The 17,421-nt window shown below is 43.7% G+C and overlaps 1 protein-coding gene across 1 annotated transcript in view; it reads right to left on the bottom strand.

The window, feature by feature from the left end:
* GEMIN2 (gem nuclear organelle associated protein 2) overlaps positions 1–17,421 on the bottom strand; it is a 148,812-nt gene that overhangs the window by 11,832 nt on the left and 119,559 nt on the right. Inside the window, exon 9 of the mRNA XM_069208611.1 lies at positions 6,495–6,553. Coding sequence (XP_069064712.1) covers positions 6,495–6,553 — 59 coding nt within the window. The remainder of the gene's footprint in view (positions 1–6,494; positions 6,554–17,421) is intronic.

Raw genomic sequence — 17,421 nt, 5'->3', positions numbered from 1 at the left:
CACTGAAGTGAGAAGGGAGAGGCCAGGCTACCTTACAAATTCAATGACACTTCATTTATCAAGAAGATGCAGATTAGTCTACTTGAGCACTGCCATTTAATGAACGGCACGGGGAAGAGATCTGGTTGTAGATTGTTTTTCAAGGGGAGGACGTTTCTAGGTCAGGTATATCCTATGTCTGTCCCAGACTGCTGCTTCAGGAGGGATGACAGCCAGGTGTCAAGATCTCATACTTCCTTATGCCCATGTTGTGTGTGCTCCAGCTTAGAGACAGTCCCAGTGGGTCCTCCTATCAGAAGCATTGCTTTGGACCAAAGAGGTTTCTTGAGGGCATCATGAGAAATATTTCAGAAGTCCCAATCTAGCACAGGGTTTTTAGGGAAATAGGGAGTGCATGTAGAAGACAAGGCATGAGGTTTGGCGTGCAGAATTTAATTTAAACTCCTATGGGGCTGTACAGGTGTGGTACCCGTGCACTGTGAGTGGAGAGGCAAAGATATTCTGCATTACCAATCCTTCAGTTTTCTAAGCCAAAATCAAACCAGCCTGTATACCCTAAATCACACACACGTCTATTTGCAGACCAGTGTTGATAACGTTCCCCCTACCAACACAAACATGGTATGTCTTAATGATATTAGGTGGGAATAGTCTACCATTTTATTAATGTAATGAGAAGATAACTCTTTATTTCTAAATTTCAATGTCAACCTCTAATGTAAGGCTATGCAGGTCCTTTCTCTTTCGCACTATTTATGGCACAGGTGGGCGAGCAAACATATTTATAGGAAAAGCCGAACCAGAGCTGAGCTAAGCGTCTGGCTTGGCTCTTAAAGCCTGTGTCAGGCCCTAAAAATATTTGCTACGTAAATCATATAACAGACATCTTTAACATGTGGAGGCTTTGACATGAATAGGTCATATTATAGGAATGCACATAGAAGTTCTTATTAAAAATGATAGTTCACTAACAGTTAAAGTTTAAAAAGAAGGAGGCTACACTGAAGGTGGTCCCCATTATTACAGAGAATCATTATAGTCTATTAAATCAAACACAGTAGGTTTTTGTACAACTATCATTCTGAACTTGCATATTTGAAAGTGCTTTCATATGCAAAGAATAAAACATTTTGGTCAAATAAATTATATGCCTAAAATCGCAAGTTAAGCAGGGAATCCATGATTTTGCCCTGTTTTATGGCTTCACTTTGTACAACCAGCCACTAAATGCACATCCAGTCGCCTTTTTTTTTCCATGCTAAAGCTTATTTTCTACCTCTGTGAGGATTTTTCTGCTGTTTTTATTTACCACAAGGTACTGGAACACTCTACATGAGCACCCGTATTATTAACCAAAGTCGCATTTTATTTTTATTTAAGCATGGGAAGATTAAGTGATTTGCCTACAATCACAGTATGTTGTGCCAATGCAGAGAGAGACTCGAACTTGGTTCCACAGCCCCACATGAAAGGTCACGGACATGGAATCTGGGTTTGGAAGATCTTAAGTGCGTCTACATAAGAATGCACTTCACACCCACAGGGGAGCCGACGGCATATTCCCCCCAAACACATGCTTTCCCCTTCCTGAGGTCAGAACAGTTATGGAAGAGCAGTAGTCCCGGTCCTATAACAGTGCGCACCAAGAGAAAGCTTCCTTTAGCACCAGTGATTTAAAAAGCACCCCACAGGAAACATAGGTTGGGGGTCCCACTCTGGATCTTGATGTTACACAACGGGTTATTTCTTACACTTGATTACTGTAATTGTGTTCATATTGAGTGTTTGATTATTTGGTTCTCATGGTTGCTATAATTAGGGTGGGTGTTTTGTCATGGTGGAATATGACTATTAGAGTTGGTGGGGGAGGAAGGAATTAAGGTAACGAGAAAGTTAAGAGAGGTTATGCATGTCGACATGGTGTTGCAAAGTGACTCAGGAGTGTGTGTGTGTGTGTGTGCAACCTAATCGAAACTATGGACATTCCTTCTGTTGACATTCAACTACCTACTTAGCAAATACTCGCAATGTGGGACTTCTTAACCCACTGATATGTAGGACCTGGAAGGTGTGGGACTTAATAGTTCATGCCTCATATTGCAGGGTTTTTTCATATCTAGGTCAACATTAGATGTATATTGCACTCCTGTTGGAGACACATCTTGCACCCAAGTCATAAAATGATTTTTCCATTAAATGGGCATAATTCAAACTATTCTCATAATACTCCTCATATGCTTGTGTGGTGAACATTCTAATTAAACATGGGGTCCATTTCAGTGAAGTGAGCTATTGCAGAGATGATCTGGAGTGGTATGCTAGCACATGGGGAAAGCTAGCCACCTCAAAGAAAACATCTGTAAATTGCTGCTGCCTGAATGCAGACAACCCAGAACTTTGGGGAAGGTCCTATCCTCAAATCCTCACACATTAATCTAGGGAAAATACTTTAACTGTGTGTTACAAGAAAGAACAGATATGTTGGTTGCACGTACTACCCCAGCCACCGCAGCCTGACCTCTATGCATTTTAAATGCAATAAGGGAACATCACTTATGTTATATGTTGAGGTCCAAACATCCTGATGCCAGAGAAGATACCTTCTACTCCGAAGGGCACAGGAGATGATCCCAACTGGACTGTTGTCAGGTGACTGGGGAGGTGGCCACAGTGCGGATAATATTGCTCATGCCATTTCAGATCACTCCCCGGTGCTGCAGAAGATAGAGCTGCCTGATGCTTCCCCTGTGAGATGCAGCTGGTGACTCTCTGCCAAAACCCTTTTAGACCAAGTATTTACAGATGAGCTGCAGGCGAAAATAAGAGTTCTTTGAAAGGAATGATGAGACTGTGGACTTGCCTGGCACTATCTTCCAGGTCACCATTTGGGGCAATTACATAGCCGAACATAGTGGAATTCTCCATCCCCGAGCAGAGACTTCACACCCTTAGAGGGTGGACTCGAGTCCCTGGAGCTGACATAGGCGGAGGGGGTGGGGCACAGTGACACCTTTAGAACAAATTAGAACTAAGAACACTGAATTCAACAAGGTGGCTTAACAGGAATGCAAATTCATGGGCATATATGCACAAAGCAGACGACAGAGAGAAAGAGAGGCCTAGGAAGGCACTAGCCAAGCTGATAAAGCACACAGGAACCACTGATGACAGAGAAAGCAAACACACAGGGAGCGACCTGCCAAAATCCGACTAGCATTCTAAATGTAGTCTTAGATTACTATGTGATGCTTTCTTCTTTTGTGATTTCTACTGCCCAGTGTTGCTGCTTAATTGTGATGTCAAAATATTAACAAAACCAGTAACCAATTGGCTTGCGCTCCTCATGACCCACTTGGTTAGGCCTGACCAGTCTGGATTTGTTCTGGGGCGCTCCACAGCACATAATTTGCATACTGTATTTGCTATACTGCAGATGCATGACCCAGAATTGGATAAGGCTGCGATATTCCTTGATGCCACCAATGCTTTCGATTTCCTGGAATGGGACTTCCTATTTTGTATCCTTGAGAGAATGGGAATTCGCCACCCCTTTCTGGGATGGATACGTTTATTATACAACAAATCTGGGGTAAGAGTCCGCATAAATGTAGAGATGTCAGAACCATTTGAACTGGTGCGTGGTAATAGACAGGGCTGTCCCTTCGTTCCACTTTTATTTGCTTTGGCGTTGGCTGTGGAACCACTGATAGCTAGGTTCTGACAGCTCTATTCGGAGCATGCCCTTAGGTTCACAAACAGAAATACATTTATATCACATCGCAGAAGACATTACGCTGTACATATGAATAACCAGTGAAAGCATTACTGTTATATTGCTTGAATTTACAAGATTTGTTGCATACTCAGGTGTGCATACCAATTGGGAGAAATGTTCGATATTTCCATTAACAGCCGATACATTGCAGTTAATGCCGGATTTTCCACAGCGCTCAAATAATTTGGCATCTGGCTACATCTGGATAAAGAGGTTGTTAGGATCCAAATTACAGCAATAAGCTTGTCACCATCACAGATCAGATCTCTAGGTGGATATCACTCCCACTCTCACTAGCTGGTTGTATGGGGTTAATCAAGATGCTACTGCTGCCTAAACTACTTTACTTATTTTTAAATATGCTACTCCCACTGACGGCAATCTTTGTCACTTAAGGCACAAATGAGTTCACTTACCTTGGGCTAGAAAACCACCACGAAAAAAAATGGGGAACCATCACATTACCGTTTCAAAAAGATGGGTTTGAGGCGCCAGACTTAGAACTCTACTACCCGAGCGCACAGTATCAATGAGCACTTTTCTGGTACCGACCCACACCCTACCTTCTACACTTGGCGGTAGAGACAGATCACATGTTGCCAGCTCTGCCACAGTCCTCAACTGAAACCCCACTAACCACTATCGTCAGTCAATACACTACAGTGGAATACACCATTAGAGCATGGGACAAAATAAAGAAAAAAACTGGCACAGGTGCCCTTTATTTCCCCTCCGCCTGCTATTAACCTATCACCCACTAAAACCGGCCACACACAAAGTGATTAGTGCGATCCCAATTGCAAGAGATAGTTCTGCGGCACTGAGATAACCTACACCAAAGGCACTTTAATACTGGTAGAATTCCTGGATGGCCTGGACGCCCCCTGGCAGTTTTCACATACCATCGCATTAAAAGCAGCTCCCAGGCGAGCCCCCTGCATACACCATGCTGGATAGCTTACTTGAATCGACACCTACTACACACCTGATCACCACGCTCTACTGTAAAGCACAAGAGGAGATTGAGGCCCCTGCTCTGGGACCTAGGAGAGGCTGAAATAAGGAAGTAGGTTGTGTAATCTCAGATGAGGTATGGAAATATGGATGTAAGCAAACTGGGCAGGTGTCATCTAGCAGTAAACTTCGTACTATAAATCCCTGCAGCAAACCCCAAGTAAACTTCACAGATATAGCTTGAGGGAGGATGATTGATGCTTGGGATGCAGGGGGGGTGGATGCTGGCTTCGGCCTGTCCTGCGGTCCATAAATACTGGGAGGATGTGTTTTTCAGTCCTGGCCACAATGACTGTGCAAATGATCACCGCAGACCAGGCATTGGCCCTCTAGGGCTACGTTACAGTCATCAAAGTGTAGCGCAGGAAATTTGTACCATCGGGCCTCTAGTTGGCGAATGATTGGTGAGTACAATAATAGTGTTTGGGCGAATTCCAGGTGAGTACAATAATAGTGTTTGGGAGAAGTGTGGTTTTAAGAATTTCTGTAACTTTTGGAAATTGATCACCTTTACAGATGTGGCCATTCCTGCTATTTAAGATAACTATGTCAGAGCATCAGAAGAGTACTACTGTCCTATTTGCCTATGCTTTTTTTTTTTTTTTTTTAACTTCCTCTTTCTTGCTCATTTCTGCACTATGGCGAGTCATTTATGTATTTACTTTCTCCATGTAAATATCTGTGTATTGTCTCAGTTTGTAATGGGACAGCATGTCATTGTTTCAGATTAACTGTGGTTGTTGCCCTGCTCAAGAGAACATTGTTTGAATCCATGCATTATGATGAAATAAATATGTATATGGATTATCTGGAAAGTTTATCAAAAAATTTATGGATGTGATTTTTTTTAAATTCATGAATATGAATGTCTTCTTTAAATTATTATTTTCTAGCTTGCCAATTCTGATTACTATTATTTGATGATATATATTTTGTAAATTTTTCTTTGTGTGTGTGTGTGTGTGTGTATATATATATATATATACACACACACACACACATATATATATTTATATATATATATGAATTTTGGGATGTGATCTGTCTTATTGAAAGTGATTTATATCAAGGTTTTGGTCTTCGATTCTTATAACACGTGAATGATGTACGTTCTACATGTTACTGCTATATCTGTCACAATTGCTTAGAGTCTGAAATGGATGGTAGCGTGATATAAAGAATGTGTAACTCTTTTCAGCACTAAGACTAGAACTTCTCCAGACGAAATTAAAGTTCTGATAATTTGTCAATGGGACCTGAAATGTGCAATTTTTGTTATCAATTGGATGATAATTATAAATATTATAAAATTATTATGGCTTTATATTTGTGTTCAATTTTGTTTTCACGTGTGTAGCTCGTCTTACCTTGCTTGGCTGACTTCTATTAAGAAATACATTGGTATTTATATTATTTGATTGCTTCTACAGCAATCAGTTATATATATATATATTATTACAATATATTGATAAAAACAGTTATGGATCATAGTAATTACTGCTAGGGTAATTTTGTATTGCCAATAGGTGTATGAGCCGATCCCTAGAGGTAGGCTGAGTAAACCTTGATGTTGTAGAAAGCTGCATCATTACTTGGAGATTAAAGGTTCAGAAAAGCAGCTGTAAAAAACAAGCCATACAGATATTTACTTTCACCAGTTTACCACAGTGAACTTTTATCAAACAAATGTTAAAATTAATAATACCTGCTAACCAGACAGATTATTAAATTTAGAGCAGATACTCTTTCGTCATCTTTGTTTTCCTGAAAGACAAAAAAAACAACATGTTATACAAGTTAGAAATATAAATGGATCTTGTGCCAGTGGAAACAAGCACTGGCAAATCCAACAGGTCACACCTTTTGGCTTTACCAATTATTTGTATCATCGGCTAAGAAAACAAGCAACTGATACTTGTAGACAATTACGTTTTTTGGGGATGTTGTTTTCTGAAAGCTGTAGTTTCACTGTTGACACTATGCATGGTCTCAAAAATCTTAGGATGACAACTGATGGTGGCTTAGCAGCCAGGGCTGACTAAGGTTACATGACATGGGCCGCATGACTCTTATGAGACACCCTCCTTTACAGTAAAGTACCCTTCGCTGGTCACAGATCATAATCACTTTGCAGTTAATAATAGTCTTTCAGTTCATCCAGTGCTATAAAAAAATCAAAGTATTTTCGATTGCACTTTCAGAAATTTATCATAATACAAGAGGATGTTTCATAAATCTAATGGCTGAAGACAACTTCAACAGTGTATCACAAAAAGTAGTACTTAAATAAAAAAGAATACATCAGGCCCACCGGAGAAGCAGTTGCTCGTAATGTTGGGAGGTGCCAGGTGGTTCTTCACTTTGGATCTAGCCTCTGCCTACCATCAGGTCATATTATATGAGGATTCTAAGGATTATACAGCATTCATTACTCAACATTTTGATTCAGGAGAATGCAATTTGGTCTAGTTTCGGCTGTTTTCTTAGCTCTTGTGATGGAACACCTTATTTCTATGGGAATTTTTCTCTCTTTGCCAACTAATCAGTAGCAAGCCTTCTTTAAGTTTGATTTTGCATATGCACCCATTTCAGCATTCTAATTTCTGGGAATTCTTTACAGAAATCAATTTTGTTGATGCTTTCCTGATCAAGAACTTTCAGATCAACAATCCTGCTCAATTGTATTGGTGGATCTGACTTAGGATTCATGATAGTTCCTAGATCCTTCTGGTGGAACCAACTATTAACAGCATCTCCCTTAAATACAACAAAAGGTTTGCACACAACATATCTATTCATATATTCCTGTTCACCTTCAAAGTATCATGCTAACTATATGGGTTCACCACCATATACACGGCTGGCCTGGTCCAGTTTAATTTAAGTTTGGCACATTTTTATCTTTAAATATTTTCAGAAATAATCGTGAATTTTGCATCAGAATCAAACATATTGACTTTCTTACAATGGATAAGCACTTCGTGAGGACTGCCCCCTTCTTTCCTGTTATTTGTAACACTATTTCTTATTTTCATCATCTACTTGTTCAATTTAATTTATTTTCCCTTTGTTATCTCTACTTCTACAAGAATAACTTACTAACCTTTCTGTTTGCATACTTTACATACAGCCTTCCATTCAGAGCAATTATTATTTTTAGCCATGTGACCCGTCATACTATACCTTTAACATCTGCCTGCAAATTGTTTTACATTACAGGGAGTGCAGAATTATTAGGCAAATGAGTATTTTGACCACATCATCCTCTTTATGCATGTTGTCTTACTCCAAGCTGTATAGGCTCGAAAGCCTACTACCAATTAAGCATATTAGGTGATGTGCATCTCTGTAATGAGAAGGGGTGTGGTCTAATGACATCAACACCCTATATCAGGTGTGCATAATTATTAGGCAACTTCCTTTCCTTTGGCAAAATGGGTCAAAAGAAGGACTTGACAGGCTCAGAAAAGTAAAAAATAGTGAGATATCTTGCAGAGGGATGCAGCACTCTTAAAATTGCAAAGCTTCTGAAGCGTGATCATCGAACAATCAAGTGTTTCATTCAAAATAGTCAACAGGGTCGCAAGAAGCGTGTGGAAAAACCAAGGCGCAAAATAACTGCCCATGAACTGAGAAAAGTCAAGCGTGCAGCTGCCACGATGCCACTTGCCACCAGTTTGGCAATATTTCAGAGCTGCAACATCACTGGAGTGCCCAAAAGCACAAGGTGTGCAATACTCAGAGACATGGCCAAGGTAAGAAAGGCTGAAAGACGACCACCACTGAACAAGACACACAAGCTGAAACGTCAAGACTGGGCCAAGAAATATCTCAAGACTGATTTTTCTAAGGTTTTATGGACTGATGAAATGAGAGTGAGTCTTGATGGGCCAGATGGATGGGCCCGTGGCTGGATTGGTAAAGGGCAGAGAGCTCCAGTCCGACTCAGACGCCAGCAAGGTGGAGGTGGAGTACTGGCTTGGGCTGGTATCATCAAAGATGAGCTTGTGGGGCCTTTTCAGGTTGAGGATGGAGTCAAGCTCAACTCCCAGTCCTACTGCCAGTTCCTGGAAGACACCTTCTTCAAGCAGTGGTACAGGAAGAAGTCTGCATCCTTCAAGAAAAACATGATTTTCATGCAGGACAATGCTCCATCACACGCATCCAAGTACTCCACAGCGTGGCTGGCAAGAAAGGGTATAAAAGAAGGAAATCTAATGACATGGCCTCCTTGTTCACCTGATCTGAACCCCATTGAGAACCTGTGGTCCATCATCAAATGTGAGATTTACAAGGAGGGAAAACAGTACACCACTCTGAACAGTGTCTGGGAGGCTGTGGTTGCTGCTGCACGCAATGTTGATGGTGAACAGATCAAAACACTGACAGAATCCATGGATGGCAGGCTTTTGAGTGTCCTTGCAAAGAAAGGTGGCTATATTGGTCACTGATTTGTTTTTGTTTTGTTTTTGAATGTCAGAAATGTATATTTGTGAATGTTGAGATGTTATATTGGTTTCACTGGTAATGAAAAATAATTGAAATGGGTATATATTTTTTTTTGTTAAGTTGCCTAATAATTATGCACAGTGATAGTCACCTGCACACACAGATATCCCCCTAACATAGCTAAAACTAAAAACAAACTAAAAACTACTTCCAAAAATATTCAGTTTTGATATTAATGAGTTTTTTGGGTTCATTGAGAACATGGTTGTTGTTCAATAATAAAATTAATCCTCAAAAATACAACTTGCCTAATAATTCTGCACTCCCTGTAAGCTGGCTTTTCCCCATTCTTTTTACTTCTGACTCCAACCTTACATAAATTCTTATGCCCCACATGTATTCTTTGTTGTTTTTTCTACTCTCTACTATACACATTGAACTACTACTGGCACTATTAATATTATTTTGTAAAGTCCAAATTGGAATCAGCCACCTATTGCTGTATCAGGCAAGAATCACAGGATTCAATGCAACATAATGTGAGATGATAGCAGGGCATCACACAGAAAAACAAGGCAGCAAACTGCAGGAGTTCAGAGACATATATATATATATATATATATATATATATATATATATATAGAATGTTACTTACGCAGTAAGCATCTGTTTGTGGTATGTATTGCTGCAGATTCACAAGCTCCTGTCATCTAGTGCTGGGTGCGGAATTGGTTCAAGTAATTTTTCTTTGAAAAGTCTTGAGTCTCAAGGTATAGGGACTCCTCCTCTTTTTGGTAATGCGCATGGACATCAACTCCATTGTTAGATTGTTTTTCCGCAGCCCGTGTGAATGGAGTGAAGATTAAGTGAGAGGTGTGAGTGAAAAGTAAAAAGACTGCAACCACCAAGTAACATTTTCCATTTGATGTCATGTGTAGCTGTATACACACATGCTCTGCATAAACTGTAAATCAGCACCCTCTGTAAGCAGTGGCTAACCTGAGGGGGTTGCAGTCATTTGGAAAAGTGTATGTAGCACTGCCTACAGTTAGCATGTTGGCATGCTAATACATTCACACAATAATGTTTGGTAAATGTGTGGGGTGTAGACCATGTAGCTGCCTTACATATGATTGCTATTGGAATATCTCGTAAAAATGCCATAGTTTCTCCTCTGAATGGAATGTGCTCTGGGAGGAACAGTTAAAGGTCTTTTGGCTTTAGCACTGAAAGTTTGGATACATTTTACAATCCATGTAGCTATGCCTGATTTGGAAATAGGATTGGCTTTGTGTGGTGGCGAGAAGGCAACAAGTTGTTTGGTTTTCCTAAACTACAAATAAAATGGCAGTAGTGGTCTCTAAACACTGCACATGTAAACATACTCCCCTTATAAAAAAAGCTCTGCACAATCCCTTTAAGTTCTACCTGCCACCAATCACATGAACACATCCACTAAGGAAGGCAGATTGTATTTACTTCTTCTCAATTGACAGTATCAAGGGGAAATAAGCAATGTAATTCTATATTATTCATACTTTATAAAAATCCAAAGCAAGGTAGCAATAAAATAAAGGATTTCAAGTGATACAGCCTACTTGTGGTGCTTAACTTGCATCGGATTTGTATAAAGGATTTATAAAATTTGGAATGACATTGCTTATTCCCCCCTTGGTTTTCCTAAAAGTTTTGGTTCTTTTGATTGTAATACATGAACACTCAACATCAAATGTATGAAGAGCTATCTCTGCAACAGAGTCTGGATGAGTGAATACAACTGGCAATTCTATAGATTGGTTTAAGATGGAACTGAGATTCCACCGTAGGTAGGAATTTAGGGTTGGTGTGAAGAACCACCTTGTCTCTGTGTATTTGAAAGAATGGTTCCTGTAAGGGTAAAGCTTGGAGCTCACCAACACATCTAAGAGAAGTGAAGGCTGTAGGAAAGTCACTCTTTTTTGGCATGGTTACACCCACTTTTTGCCTGCTATCAGTGTGCTTAAACAGTTTTCACTGACATCCTGCTAACCAGGACCCAACTGATTGTGCTCTTCCCCTCTGAATTTGATTGCTTGGGACCTTTGTGCACACCACAGTTGGCATACTGGTGTCCATTTGCAAGTCCCAAGTATATGGTACTTAGGTACCCAGAGCATTAGGACACCAGGGGTTCCCCATGGGCTGCAGCATGTTATTATGCCACCCATGAGAGCCAATGCAAAATGTATTTGCAGGCCTGCCATTGCAGCCTGCATGAAAACATGCATGCACCCTTTCACCACAGGTCACTGCACCAAGTCAATGTAAGCCACCCCTATGGTAGGCCATCCTAGCCCAGATGGCAGGGTGCCGGTCTCTGTGTGTGTGGGCACCCTTGCATGAGCAGAGGTGCCCTTAGGAACTAGTAAGGGGAAGCCATTTTACTCATGTACCGGACACAGGTCACTCACTACTTGTGTCCAGTTAGATAATGGTAACTCTGAACCTGGGTATGTTTGGTATCAAACATGTTGCAATTATACCCCTATACTGTTGCCAGTTTTGGTTGTAAGATTCCATGCACTCTGGGGGCTCCTTAGAGAACCCCCTCAGTATTGCTTCTACCAGTCTTCTAGGGTTTTCCAGGCAGCCGTGCAGCTGCCACTCCATGACAAGTTTCTGCCCTCCTGCTGCTTGACCAGCTCAGGCAGGGGAAGGCAGAACAAAGGATTTCCTGTGGGAGAGGGAAGCAACAACTCTCCCTTGGAAATAGGTGTTAAAAGGCTTGGGAGGAGTAGCATCACCCAGGCCACTGGCTTGCTGTGAAGGGTGCATTTTGTGCCCTCCTTGCATAAACCAGTTTGCCCCAGTTCCTGCTCTGGTGCAAAACTGGACAAAGGAAAGGGGAGTGACCACTCCCCTGTCCATCACCACCCCAGGAGTGGTGCCCAGAGCTCCTCCAGGTGGCCACTTGATTCTGCCACCTTGAAACCACGATGTGCAGAGATCCAAGGGGATATCAGAGTGGCAGGTCAGGCAGGTGACGTCAGAGACCCCTCCTGATAGATGGTTACCTAGCATGGGGACCAAACCTTCTTTTAGGGCTATTTAGGGACTCCCTTGTGGGTGTGTTTCCGGATTCGACATGCATAACTCCACCAGGACTCATCTGCATTGTTTACTTCTACTTCTGGCCACTGGAACCGCAACTGGACTCTCCAGGAACCAACAAAGCTGCTACTCCTGAGACGACCTCACCTTGTAATATTGTTTCTCTGGCTCTTTCAAGCAACTGCAACTTTTCCCCGGCTGTGGATCCTCTGAGGTCAGCGAGACTTCAGCCTGCGCCAAGAAGCAAGTAGTAATCTCCCTTGGAGTGAGGGAGTTACTCCCCTGCATCTGCAGATACCTAAAGCAGTGACGTCTAGCTTTATGGATCTACTCTCCTCTGGAACCGTGTGGATCCTGCATCATAAGTGGTGATCTAGAGTGATCCCCTTGGTCCACTCTGCCAGCTGTCCAACTTTGGAGACGCTGAGCCCTTGCCTCTCCTTGCAGGACAGTATCCATGTGCACTGCAACATTTGCAGCTACCAAGACTTGGTGTCTCCTGCTCCAATTGCTCTTCTGGCTCAGAGTAACCCTGGCCCCCAGCACTTCTCTCTTCTGCATAGTCTCCTCTCTGCTGCTCAGCGATGTGGGTCACCTTTCCAGTTGTGCTGATTGGGCCTCATTGCATCTTACTGTGCCTGCTGTCAGTGGGTTGCCTGTGGGGGCTGTGACTGCTTTTGTTGGCTCTCCTGACTGCTGAGGGTCAGCCCGGACTCCCCTCCAAGGGTCGAGACCCCTGGACTGTGCTGGTCCTCTTCAGCCTTGAAACTTTCAGTTTGCTCATTCTTGCATTTACCAAGGCTTGTTGGTGGTTCTCCTACACCACTGACCATCTGCAACCCGACAACCGATGTGACACCATCTGCACTGCTCCAAGGACTCGTCTGCAGCTCCTGGGCTCCACAGCTGGTGGTCTTCACCCCTCATCGATCTGGTTCTTCATACACAGAAGGGTGGTTAGTAGCTCCTGCCCCCACTGGACACTCCATCGTGGACTGGGCTCTGTCCTCTTCTTTTGCAGACCCTCTTCTTCCAGAATCCATTGTTGGTTTCTTCTACACTGGTCCTGTACTTGCGTAATCCTTTTTCTAAGTCCTCCTGTTAGTCCTTGGGAAAACCAGGTACTTGCCTCTGCTCTCCTGGTCGCTGGGGGTCACTCTGGTACTCACTTCTTGGGGTTCCTAGTTCCTCCAGCTCCCCTCTAACTACTCCACATCCTTGGTTGGGGGACTGTATCTCGCATTCCACTTTTAGTATATGGTTTGCCCCCCCCCCCCCCCCCCGGGTGTTCACTGTTTTCACTAAGTGTTGCCAGTGCTTGTTGTTTCTAAGCTACTTTCTGATTGCTATTGTGTATATAAATAGTGTGTACTTACCTCCAGTCAGGGGGAACTGCATATAAGTATTCTAGTGTTCCGTTACTGTAATAAAGTACCTTTATTTTTGTAATACTGTGGTTCTTTCATGTGTGATAAGTTGCTGTGTATCCATAAGCTTTGTATGTCTCCTAGGTAAGTCTTGACTACTCATCCACAGCTACCTCTAGAGAGCCCTGGCTTCCTAGACACTTCCTACAGTTTATAATAGGGGATACCTGGACCTGGTATAAGGTGATAACACCATAGGTGTTCAAAACACACCAGGCCAGCTTCCTACAGGTGTAAGGTTGCCGACCTGTGCCCTCTGGCAGTGCCTTGCGCCAAATCACGGTAATCCATGTGCAGTGTTTCTAATTGTCTTAAAAGGTGAGGGTCTGGGGAGCGGGTCACCCGTTCTTCTAGGGAAAAGACGTTCTATAAGCACTCTCTCTTCCTCCGTCTGCCTCTTTTTTGGGCAATTTGGTTTTGGGCCCTATCTCGCATGGCAGGTTTGTAGGCTTCCCATAACATGACTTCGGGGTCCACAGAATCTACCTTTTCCTTGAAGAGTTCAGTATCTACTCGGAGGCCTCCGTCTATCTCTCCATTGTAAAGATACCATGCATTAAATTTCCTCCCTGTGCCCAGAGATCAAGGTTGCGTCCCAAGTTGTACCAATAGCGGTGAGTGGTCAGACAGGCCTCTGGCTAGGTACTCCACCTGGGGTACCTTCCCCACTTGGCGTAAATATATGGTCTAATTGGGAGCATGCCTTATGAGCCCCTGAAAAGTAAGAGTACTGTCTAGTATAGAGATGTTGGCATCTCCACAAATTAGACAGTCCCATTGTTCCCATGAAGACAGCCAGTGGGGAGGTCTGAGGGGTGTTCCCCCCTAGATTTGGATCAGTCCAACGTGGGTGCATCACATAATTAAAGTCCCCCCTAGGATATGTATGGAGCTGGAGGTCTCTAGCAAGATATCCACCACCCTGGCCAGCATGGGAGCCTGAAGACAGGGAGGCGCATAAGTGCAGATCAAGATGAGTTCCTGACTTGTCCATGTGCCCCGAATGCCCTTGTTTGTGCCCTGGGGGGTAGGTCCTGGTCAGCTTGAAAAGGGGGAGCGGGGGCGGGATATTGGATTTTTTGCCATCAGTATTGCCACACCCCTAGAACCCAAAGTGTAGCCTGAATGAGCTAGAACCACATAGGCACCCCTCCCACAAAACGGCATTGAGTGTTTCTTGTAGCATAACTATGTCAGGTTGTATTTGTTTGATATAAGTAATTACCAAGTCACATTTAATTGTATTCCCCAGTCTGAGCCCCTGAGCAGTATTGATAGACGCCACAGTGGGTTTACAGTGATGCCTTGCCCACTATCAATTGCCTCCCGCAGCCCCTTTGTCTCCGCAGCCTCGTGTTCTCCACCAACTGCCCTTACAACTTTAAAACAAATTTGTTTTAAAAATTGATGAAATCCCTCCATCACCCACCCCCCTCACAACCCCCTACAATCTCCAGGTCACATCAAACCACATCAACATCGAACTATGTGCAGGAAGATGCGGAGAGGTCGGTCACCCGACCCCACAGGACAGCCACAATTATGCAACACTAAATTATTTACAAGAAACTAAAGAGAAGAAATTTTAAGAGGGGAGGGACAAAAGGTAGGGAAAGAAGAGCATAGAACTACATGTTTAGAAAGTAGTTCACAATTAGACTGCTGTTGTGCTCTCCCAAAGAGGAGAGAGGGGTTCGTGGGTTAGTATCATCTGGTTGTTGCCCTGGTTTTTGGCCACAGATATCCACTTCAAGGGTTTGGCTGGTCCGGATCCCAGCTGTGAGTATGTAACAATTGAGCCTGGTTGGCCTTGTCCACCTCTAATGCTGTGATTTCAGCAACGAGGGGGTGTATGCTTTCTGTCTCTGAGGATGTTGTATATCCCCCCCCCCCCCCCCCCAAATTGCTGGGGCCAGACAGGATGGTCCCAGACAGCAAGCTCCCCCAGATCTTCTTGTGGGTGCACCCAATGTCTCCTTCAGAGCCTGAGGACAGTCCACCTCTATCCACTTTGGGTGTGGGGTGCCCCCTCTGGTTGGTGTGTGTGTGTCTGTATTTTTTTTCTCCACCTTCGTTGCCGGACAGTTTTGGCCCCCTACTCCCCCAGCAGTTGCCAACTAGGTCTTGTTTCCGAATCCAGACAGAGTTTGAGTCACTCTGCCAGTCAGTCCCAGACCCCCTCCGGGGAGTGGAAGAAGAGGACTTGTCCATTGTAACAGACTTTTAGTTTTGCAGGAAACAGAAGCATGTATTGGAGTTGGAGGGCACGCAATTTAGTTTTTTACTGAATCAAAAGAGAGGCAATGGCGTTGAACCTCCTGGCTATAGTCTGGGAATATCCAAATTTTAGAGCTTTCGTGGCGTAGGTCTGGCTTGTGGCGGGCCTTGCAAAGGATCATGTCTGTCGAGAAAGCTGAGAAACTATCACAGGAGGTGGTGGGACCCCGGGGGGAGGGTGGGGGGCTCATGCTGCGGGCCTTGTGTACCAACTGCACTACAAAGCATTTGGAGAATGTCAGAGGACAAGGTGTTCGCTAGCCAGTTAGTCAAGAACTTGTTGGTGTTTGCACCCTCTGCTCTCTCCAGGAAACCAACGAAGCAGAGAATATTTCTACAGGTGCAGTTTTCTGCAACCTCAAGATGCTACATTATATCCGTGTTGACCCTGCGAGTCTGTGCCATTGCTTTAAGGCTCTGAACCATATACTCCACCTCTGAAAGCCTAGTCTCTGCAGCCGTCACCCTCTTTGATACATTTTGTAAGTCTTGGCACAGGACAGAGACTTCCACACACACCCCTCCTATTACCATCAAGTGCCTCACTGGAGGACTGGATTGCCTGGTGGAGTGTCGCATTATTGGGTACTGAAGGCACATTAATCTCCTGTTCTGATGGAGGCGGTGGAGCCTTCATACATCTGTCCATCTCGCCCTGTCACAAGTGTTTGGCTTCCTTATCTCTTGCCATAATTCCAGGTCCGTCTCAATAGACTTCAAGAAAGGAGAAGACCCTGCAACGTCCCCAGCGGGGAGGGGAGGTGGATGACATGGAAGGCAGCACGGGGCCACATGAGTTTTGTGGTATCTGCCTCACGTGGGAATGCAGCAGGTGGCAGGGCTCCAATTTGGTGTGGCTTTCGGCCCAATCCCTCTCTCAATTCTCCTCCTCACCATGAAATCTGTCCCACCAACATGCAACTTCAGACTACCCATCTGGAGCGATCCTCTACTACTGTCCACCCAAACCCTACTATGGCACCAGGGCTTCAGAGGATTTAGCTGTATCAGATATGCCCCTTGGGGTTGGGGTAGGGGGAAATGTTCTTTAACCCCTTCGCTGCCAGGCCTTTATTGGCCTATTTGGGACAGTTTGCGCTTAGACCCTCCTAACTTTTTGTCCACATAAGCTACCCATGCCAAATTTGCGTCTTTTTTTCCCAATATCCTAGGGATGCTAGAGGTACCCAGAGTTTGTGGGTTCCCCTGGAGGCAACCAAGAAATTAGCCAAAATACAGCGAAATTTTCAGTTGAGGAAAAAAATATATATATGAATGGGACAAGGGGCTGCAGAAGAAGGCTTGTGATTTTTTCCCATGAAAATGGCATCAACAAAGGGTTTGCGGTGCTAAAATCACCATCTTCCCAGCTTTCAGGAACAGGCAGAC

The sequence above is a fragment of the Pleurodeles waltl genome, chromosome 9 (genome assembly GCF_031143425.1).
Source record: "Pleurodeles waltl isolate 20211129_DDA chromosome 9, aPleWal1.hap1.20221129, whole genome shotgun sequence".
Lineage (NCBI taxonomy): Eukaryota > Metazoa > Chordata > Amphibia > Caudata > Salamandridae > Pleurodeles > Pleurodeles waltl.
Note: the sequence above shows the minus strand (reverse complement) of the source record. Positions and strands in the feature narration are given on the sequence as shown.